The sequence below is a fragment of the Gadus macrocephalus genome, chromosome 5 (assembly GCF_031168955.1).
Source record: "Gadus macrocephalus chromosome 5, ASM3116895v1".
In the NCBI taxonomy this organism is placed as follows: Eukaryota; Metazoa; Chordata; class Actinopteri; order Gadiformes; family Gadidae; genus Gadus; species Gadus macrocephalus.
In genome coordinates this window covers 11,973,439-11,983,004 of record NC_082386.1, presented here as the reverse complement: position 1 = coordinate 11,983,004, position 9,566 = coordinate 11,973,439, and the positions used below count along the sequence as shown (strand labels likewise).

Here is a 9,566-nt window from a genome sequence, read left to right as displayed (position 1 = left end):
TAATTGGTCACTTTGAAGCTGTGGTGAGCGTTTTAAGTGATCGTCTTTTCCCCCTCATATCTTATCTCAGTGAGCCACCATGTCCAGCCACATTAAGGACTGTGCATAATTGCTGAATGCTGACTCTGTCTGTCTCCCCCCTCTCTCTCTGTTGCCCATTGAAGTCACTTGTTACTGTAGCCTCTAATTATGGGAATTAAATGCATAAAATGTCTGAAAGTCTTTGATTAGACTGGAGAATGAAGTCTGGGGACTTCTTCCTCCACTACTTGTTATTTCCTTTGAGGAGAAAGGGCTGTTTGTTTCAGTTGTCAGGTTTTGGAGAGTAAAAAGCCCCTGTTTTCTGAGGAGCTGACACACGGCACACAGGCACCTTTAGTTTGCTGTTTTTTTGTCATTATAGTTTGACGGTTAGAATGGCTGTGCCCAACATCTTATAGTACCCAACCATATGACAAACCAATGTGTTGTGACAACAGTTACTTTACTTACTACCCAAGTAAAGTAACACAAGTGGTAAAAAATAAACCAGTGCAAGTGCAAATGAAAGCTGCAAACCAAAACTATGACTGACCCGAGAGACACAGAGCTCTGCCTCATGTACCGACTGCTCTCATTACCAGGTCCATCACAGAGGCTCTCATAACCCGGTCTACCATAGACACTCTCATAACCAGGTCTACCATAGACACTCTCATAACCAGGTCTACCATAGACACTCTCATAACCAGGTCTACCATAGACACTCTCATAACCAGGTCTACCATAGACACTCTCATAACCAGGTCCATCACAGAGGCTCTCATAACCCGGTCTACCATAGACACTCTCATAACCAGGTCTACCATAGACACTCTCATAACCAGGTCTACCATAGACACTCTCATAACCAGGTCTACCATAGACACTCTCATAACCAGGTCTACCATAGACACTCTCATAACCAGGTCTACCATAGACACTCTCATAACCAGGTCTACCATAGACACTCTCATAACCAGGTCTACCATAGACACTCTCATAACCAGGTCTACCATAGACACTCTCATAACCAGGTCTACCATAGACATTCTCATAACCAGGTCTACCATAGACACTCTCATAACCAGGTCTACCATAGACACTCTCATAACCAGGGCCATCACAGACGCTCTCATAGCCAGGTCCATCACAGACGCTCTCATAATCAGGGCCATCACCAGTTTTCTTTTTAATTTTGGGAAAAAGGATAGCTTGGCTCTTGACCTTGCATCCATAAACTGATATTGGGAGACCCGACAGTCCCTGAGTGACCGCTGTGTGTTTTCTCCCGACAGAATCGCATCTCCCATTGGCCTCGTGCATCAAAGGCCGCGCATTAAGAAAAAACACTTTTCCTTGAATCCTGTCGGATAGCTATGACTGTATTCAAACAATGTGTCTGGTGGAGGGGAGGTGGGGAGGTGGGGGGGGGGGCGACTGAGGCCAGAGCAGACTTCCTTTTCATAAAAAACATAAAAACCAAAGGGCAGACAGATGGAGGGAGAGGGATGGGGGGGGGGTTCGACCTGACATAAACAACCCCTCTGCTCCCTCAGCTTTTTCCCATGACGGGCCGGGACCTCCCCTCTACAGCCTGGAACCTGCACCCCAACCCGGGGCCGAGGTTCAACTCATAGACCACTGGAAGAATTCCTCCACATAAACCACATGGTCCAGACATTAGCCAGCAGGGGAAGCAGCTAATACACAACCGGCCAGCCCCCCCCTCCAACTCTGGTACAATAACAGCAACCTACCATCACTGTTTACCACCCACCTAAATTAGGGCCCAATTAAGCCATTAACAAGGGCGACACAGAGCAGAGGGGGGGGGGGGGGGGGGGGGGGCAGTAGGAGAGGAAACAACATCATCTTGCTGGGGGTCCCCCCCTCCGTCCTACAGGACTGAGGCGGGTGGGTGGGTGGTTGTGTTGGTGGTTGACGGTGGGTGTGTGGGGTTCAACATCACAGCCCACCTGGCAGGGAGGGGGCTAGGGATGCAGCAGGCAGGACAAAGGAGGGGTCAGCAGCAGCCTGCTGAGCGGCCAATCGGAGAGCAGATAAAGGAAACAGGGGGCGCGGTGTGGTCCAGGAGATGGCCTGGGGAGTGATCAGCTGGTGATACTAGTGGTCACCCGGGATAGGAGTGATTGATAGGAGTGATCACCTGGTGATAGGAGTGATCACCTGGTGATAGGAGTAATCAACCGGTGATAGGAGTGATTGATAGGAGTGATCACCTGGTGATAGGAGTGATTGATAGGAGTGATCACCTGGTGATAGGAGTGATTGATAGGAGTGATCACCTGGTGATAGGAGTGATCACCTGGTGATAGGAGTGATTGATAGGAGTGATCACCTGGTGATAGGAGTGATCACCTGGTGATAGGAGTGATTGATAGGAGTGATCACCTGGTGATAGGAGTGATCACCCGGTGATAGGAGTGATTGATAGGAGTGATCACCTGGTGATAGGAGCGATCACCTGGTGATAGGAGTGATCACCCGGTGATAGGAGTGATTGATAGGAGTGATCACCTGGTGATAGGAGTGATCACCCGGTGATAGGAGTGATTGATAGGAGTGATCACCTGGTGATAGGAGTGATCACCTGGTGATAGGAGTGATTGATAGGAGTGATCACCTGGTGATAGGAGTGATTGATAGGAGTGATCTCAACACCTGCTTACCTAGTGATCCCACTCCTATCACTCCCCGTGGTGCACATGGATTGATCTCCAGACCCCCTGATTATGATCCCAGCAGGACTCAGACCACGCATGCAGAGTGTGGTCCTCAGCTAGAGTGGAGGAAGGCGCTGACCCCTGCTCCGCTCTCTATCAACTTCAGGTGTTACCACGCCGAGGAGATGTAATCACCACTCAGAGCCCCCCCCCCCCCCCCCCCCCCCCCTCCCCTCCCCCTGGGGGAAAGGAGCAGCCCCCGCATTAGGAGCCCCCCACCACAACCGCCTCTGTCTGAGGGTCTATGTTTAACAGCGGTGGGAATGGCGGCACGGCGTCGTACAGCAGGAACACTTTCAATGAGCGAGAGCGAGAAGGTCAACTGGGACTAGACTTCCTCAACCCCCACCTCCCCACAACCTCACCTCCCCCCTCTCCCCCACCTCCCTTTCTCCCAACAGCACAATAAAGAGGGAGAATTGTTTAGCCAAACAATGGGTAATTCCCAGAGCACAAACTTTCCCGACTTCTTTTTAAAATACATGACATTGAACAGCGACATTATTATTATGAGGATTCAAGAGGAGGGGGGATTCAAATTATGAACTTGGGTTTACTTGTTTAGAATGAGGATGGCTCTTTAAACGGCTGGAGGCCTGTCGTGCACATATCAACAACTGCACTCTTGGCAATGTACACTTAAAAGGATATAAAGCTACAGACACTTTGGCACAAAGCAAGGGAGTTTACAACAAAAGCCAACTTGGATTGTTTTCCCACAAACCTTCAGTGAGCAAGGATCCGCCCAAGAGAGTGCTTGCTTCTTCAGCTCTGCAACTTTGACTTGACATTGTTGGCATCGTAGGTTTCTACCCTTCTCCTCTCCCCTCCTCCCCGTTTCGGACTCAGAGAGGGGCACCGACCCGGCGCCCTCCGGGGCTGGCCGGCTGCTGCATCGTGCGTCCTCCGCTGAGTGAAGTCTTTTCCTGGGAGTCACGCCGAGAGCTGTCGGCGAGTCCCCGCCTGGACAACCCTCAGCCTTGAGGGCAGAATAACAAAAGTCAATGTTAGCTTAAGAAAAATAAAATATAAACACATCAATGCGCGGCAACAGCTCCGGCGATTGCAGTTTTGCTAGCGCCCCGACTCTCCTATCCAACAGCCCAAGCATGCGTTAACAGGGTAATTATGGCACTGTTAGAAGTTAACTCGGAGAAGTGGCAAATTAAAACGCAACTTACATTAAACACGTGGTTGTCCCTCTCCCTTCCATCCTGAATTGGATTGCGCAAAAATGACTTCATTATACGAAACCGGGTCTAGGTAAACCCACAAGAGCGCCTATCTTGGCCGTCCCAAATTTCTTTAAATGGATAGGCAGACCCATGGAATGAGCATCTTTATCTCATTTCGTACGCGCGAACGTGGAAGCGGCGACTCATCTGTGCGTGTGTGTGGAGCTACTAGTTCAGTTCCAGCATGTGATAAAGAAGTGGTTGAGTCCCATAAGTTGGAGCTGGTGCACCAATGCAGACCAGCGCACGATAGGGGAGGGCGGCGTACTCTCAAATGGGTGGGGGAACTTTGGGACCGGGGGGGAATCTACATGGAGGTTGTCGAGCAGGGAGTGGACGTGTGCGTCTATTCATTCTCATACATGGCCGTGTATTGGATTACATTGTAATGTATTGTATTGTAGTGTGTTGTAGCCTATTGTGTTGCATTCCATATACTTTTGTTCCGGAAGGCAACACAAGGAAAGAGGAGAGGATGGGAGAATGGTGTAGAGGAGAGGAGAGGCTGAGAGGGGAGGAGAGGAGAGGGTGAGAGGGGAGGAGAGGACAGGAGAGAGGACAGGAGAGGAAACTGGGGAGGGGACAAGAGAGGTGAGGGTGAGAGGGAGGAGGGGGTGAAAGGGAGAGAGTAGAGTACAGGGGAGAGGGGAGGAGAGGAGAAGAGAGACGATGAGAGGAGAAGAAAGGGGGGGTGGAGGAGAAGTGAAGAGAGAGAGAGAGAGAGGGAAGAGAGGGGATGGAGGAGAAGAGAGGGGGGGGGAAGAGAGGCGATGAGAGGAGAAGAGAGGGGGGGTGGAGGAGAAGAGAATAGAGAGAGAGAGGGGAGGAGAGGAGAGTAGAGGGGGAGAGGAGAGGGGAGGAGGTCAGGGGAGTGGAGAGAGGGAGGAGAGGAGGTGAGAGGAGAGGAGAGGGGAGGGGAGTAGAGGCAAGGAGGGGAGAGGCGAGGAGGGGAGAGGGGAGGAGAGGAAACAGGGAGAGGAGAGGAGATGAAATGAAATTAAGGAAGGAGGGAGGAGAGGAGGATAGAGATGAAGAGAAGAGCAGAAAGTACAATTTGTAGATGCATGACTTCATTGATATTAGTCGCTGCTCAAGTGAATAGAAATTAAACTGAGAACAAAGCAACTGTTGCCTCTCCTAATATCAATGCACATGTCGGGCTGCTCTGACTCGTTCCTGTAGCTCTGGCGCCATCCAGTGGTTAATATTAGTATAGGAAAGCAGGGAGCGATAGACCAGACATAAAAGGGGTGTTCGAGATAATGTTAAATATTTATTTGGTAAACTTTCAATATTTCATGTGGATGATGTAAGCTACCACTGCTACTTTCGTGTACTCCCTGAGTACGGTTTCTTTTTTCCAGCCGCACATGACCCATTTAGCCTCCAGTCTTTTGTTTCAGGGAACAATTTTACGCCTGGCAGCGCAACTGGTCGCGATTTAAAGCGATTTTCAAGTCATTTTCAAAGTATAATCGCATTTCCTTTCATGCGTTGAATTGCGTCATCCATTTGTATGAGTAATTTACCTAGAATAATTACTGAAATGATGAAACCATTGAAATCCATTCCTAATGAATATTAATATATTGAAAGGAAAAAAAAAGGTTCAGCTCATTCCCATCCCTTTATCAGACGTGTGAGGGCATCTCTTATCTCTGATATAATGCCTTTTCTTAAGTCAAGTGGTACACTTTGCCATTATGAGTAGGCCATATGGCCATACTCTGCAGGCGTTCACCGAAACGAGCCACAATGTTGTTAGAGTTGATTCAATAAATACTTTTATCTTTTTTCACGAATCCAACATGTGAGAGGAATCAAACGGAATGATTAACAACTAAAACTAAAAGGTACAAGAGTGGGGAGGTGTTAGAGAGACGCACAGAAGTGAGCTGTTCATGGTCCTGAATAAAGGTCAATTATCCGCATGCATGACAAACATGACAATTCGTCCTCATATCCTATCCTATAGTTTTCGCTATTCTGGTGAATCACGTAGGCTATATTGCGTTAGCGCATGCAGCACACTTACCCTCGCCTTTCTCCTGAGTAAATGACTTGTAAATCCAAATATAATATCGGAGTCCACGTAGAAAGTCCCCAGGTCTATGAGATTGGGGTTGGGTGTCTCCGCTCCGGAAGACCCCGCTGAGTTTGGTAAAGCCATGTGGAGTGAATGTGTCGCCAAAGACTCCTCTGCCTTGGGCTCCTATTTCATTTATTCATCATCGGACCATTATTGAGTCTCATTTCGTTTGTATTTAAACCAAAGCACCCGACCACCTGGACCACCGGGGACGGACCTCAGACCCCAAGCTCAATGCCCAACATGTTCAGCCAGCCCGTGCGTAAAACAATTTCTCCAGGTTCCGGTTAATCCAAAAAAGGCGATAAATCCGACACAAGCCCCCCGAAATTATCATGATTTATATCCATTGAAACACGGTAGCCCCTAACGTTGGAACGGGATGAGGAGGTATGGGCACGGGAACCCGGTGCGTAACGGGACCAGAGCCTCTCTCTCTGTCTCTCAGCAGCCAGCCTCTGTTCCGCCTCCTCCTTCTCAGCTCTCTAGCAGCCCATTCACTCAGTCGTCCAGGCGTCCCAACTCTCAATCCGCTATGTCCGTCAATGATCTGCTGCACTTGCATCCGATTTGCTGAGACCCCCGCCCGCCTCCCCCCCCCCCCCTCCTCCTCTTACTCCTCCTCCTCCCCATCCTCAAGTCATCAGAAGATGGGAGCAGAGAAGGCGAGATGCACAGGGAAACCCCTGATCGACATCCTATTAAGGATTATATAAACTATTAATGCGACGATGGATTGTGGAGAGGCACTGGACAGGCGCACAGAGATCTTGAGGTCAAACGCATATTTGCTTGATGTCGAACCTCCTCGTGTCTCCAATTAATAATCTGACGTTACCAAAAACTTTTTTACTTCCGTAGGCCTACTTACTACTCTTCCATTTGGTGTTTGGCCGATAAACAGCATGTTTCTACCAAGATGAGCATCGGATGTCGTGAATATGACGGTATAGCCTAACAGAGAATTTTTTTTTTTTTATTTCCGTGTTTGCGCGCGTGTGTCTGTGTGTGCGCGTGTGTCACCATCCTACTTTCTCTAAAACAATGAAGCGCTTACCGGGGGGTATCTGCTGTGATAAGTTCGGAGGTCCCCTCTTGAGGAGATAGGGGTCACCCCTGCGGCTAATAAAATCCCAAGGACCGGCTCCCACGGGACCGCAGCGATACATCTGCTGACCCTTAAGCCCGTGGAGGAGTAATGGCTCCGGGCGTCTTATTAGCGCGGCCCGGTATTCTGTCCACGCCTGGAACTGTTGCAGCACTTAAACCCGCAGCTTCACGCCGCTGCGTGAGGAACCCGAACACATATTGATAATGTTCTGGGTTCCAAGATGAAAGGAGGCAACTGAGGGTTCAGAGCGAGGGAACAATTGATACTCCGTGATCCCATGAATGATTTATGCTGCCAACAACAAAGCGAATGTATTCCCTGGTAATCTGTAGGATAATCAGCCACCAATACGGGCCTAGGACAGAAGCTAAACGTCTTTCTGTCGGGGCGGGTTAACAATCCCAATGTTTAGTGAGTAAAATATGAACAGCAACATCAGTACGATCAGAGAGGAAAGAAGGTTACACTCAATGCAGAATGAAATTCAGCTGAACTACAGTTTGAACAATGATGGCTTTAAAACGATAGAACTGCAACTGGTATTGTGACCACAAGACACAAGGGGGCATAATAACAGAGACATAGATGAAAGCAAAATCATTCAATCAAAATGAGGAAAACGACGCTTGCATTAGTCTTTGTCGATTTATTGTTGGTCCAGTAATTTACAATCCAATACAAACTCAGTAGCAGTTGCTCAGCCTGCTCCAGAAGATAATTCAAGTCAATGTAAAAAGTGCTTCGTTTCGTGTCCGTAGGCCTCAGACATGTGACGATGGGGTTTTCCTAAACCACAGGTCGCCAGCTATTACTCGAAGCAATTGTCTGATTGGTTAAGTGGTCCTAAACATTTCACAATTTTGGAAATGAACTGTTGAACTGTTAAGAACCACTTAATCAACAAGACTCCAGAATCTTCTTAGTGGCGTAAGACTTGCAGCTCTCTTCTCAAAGTCCTTTCATCATAAAGAAAAATACAGAGTATAAAATCACGCATAAAATCAGGCAAAAAATACAACTAAAATCAAATTGAATAGATGCACACAACAGATCAACACAACCCTGGCTACAACACAGCTATATATCTAGAGGTCACGACCTTAATCCACTAGTTCTAAACCTGAAGTAAAGCACTCACCTGGCGGAGATCCTTCCTTATGCGGTCCGTGTCTAGACTGAGTGACTTTAACGCCTTGCGACTCTTTATATAGTGGAGGTTCATACAAGTCCTGCATTCAGCGAGGAATGAGGCCCGTGCAGGTTGAACCGGATGAGCTGGGTTCCACCGGAGAGCAGCTCTGAAGGCGCCCTGAAGCCCGGGATGGCAAATACTGCGATCAGAGTTTATCTGAGCTTTTGGAGTTCATGCAAAAATCATCCATGGCTGATTTTCTTCAGATGGTGCTTTGTAGCCTGTTGAGATCAAAAGTAACGAGGCTTTCCCGTTCCTTTTACCTTACAGTAGTGACGGTCTGCGTCACTCCCTGTGATGGTTGAGTCGCGTTTCCTTAGTGGGACTCTCGTTACGTGTTAATGTGTAGAGATTCATCCAGTACCGATCAAGCGATATCTAAATATACTGTTACCTTCATGGCTTGGTTGTCTTTATTAAAGCTGCTCTATGTGAACACAACATTTCACCATTGATTACAGGAGATTTATTTAGCATGGGACGTATTTATTAAATGTTTTTCATACATTTCATTTCGAATCAAAGAGGAACAGCATTTAAACATAGTTGATATGACAGGGACACAAAACCCTTACCAAAACCCTGAATAACTTTGTGTGTTTTGTTTGACAGCAAATAAAAAACTCCCACAATCCTTAATTGATTGCTTTAGAAGAATACATTCAAGTTTTAATAACTACTTTAACATTGGCTTTGGGTACAAACAATGATCAAAAGTGCTAATGAAGCGCTGCAATTATAACAACTCCTCTTCAGTTTAAAGTCCAGAAGTCTAGCACAGTGCGCAATTAGCTCAGCAGAAGCATACCGAAGGCCGGAAACAAACGTTCAAGAATCTCAAGTGCAAGTGTAGCCATTTAATAAAGCACAACACACACACACACACACACACACACACACACACACACACACACACACACACACACACACACACACACACACACACACACACACACACACACACACACACACACACGTTTTCGAATCAGCAAATACCAGATAGACGAAGTGGACGTTTGCATGTATATGCTGTAAGATTCACAGATGCTGATATCCTTTTCGTTGTTAGTTTGAACAAAAAATCGAATCAGTCAGAGAGGGACAATTAATTCACAATATTAATAAAAATCATCTTTCCATTTCACAATATTCAACGATTCAATCTCGTATTCAA

The 9,566-nt window shown here is 47.5% G+C and overlaps 1 protein-coding gene and 1 long non-coding RNA gene across 3 annotated transcripts in view; both read right to left on the bottom strand.

Moving 5' to 3' along the window:
* The window catches only part of LOC132457944 (kinesin-like protein KIF26A), a 34,991-nt gene extending 28,323 nt beyond the window's left edge, over positions 1 to 6,668 (bottom strand). Inside the window, exons 1-2 of one of the 2 annotated variants that reach the window (XM_060052353.1) lie at positions 6,036 to 6,668; positions 3,490 to 3,744 (exon numbers count right to left, since the gene is read on the bottom strand). In XM_060052353.1, coding sequence (XP_059908336.1) covers positions 3,490 to 3,744; positions 6,036 to 6,170 — 390 coding nt within the window. In that variant the 5' untranslated portion in view covers positions 6,171 to 6,668. Of the gene's footprint in view, positions 1 to 3,489; positions 3,745 to 3,946; positions 4,588 to 6,035 lie in introns of those variants that run through there. The other variant, XM_060052354.1, reaches the window with a different exon arrangement.
* Positions 6,669 to 7,831: 1,163 nt separating this feature from the next.
* On the bottom strand, positions 7,832 to 9,422 carry LOC132457942 (uncharacterized). The gene is made up of 2 exons (XR_009525792.1): positions 8,339 to 9,422; positions 7,832 to 8,156 (listed from the first exon to the last, which is right to left on the bottom strand). It is a non-coding gene; the product is annotated as an uncharacterized LOC132457942 (long non-coding RNA).
* Between the last annotated feature and the right edge of the window lie 144 nt (positions 9,423 to 9,566).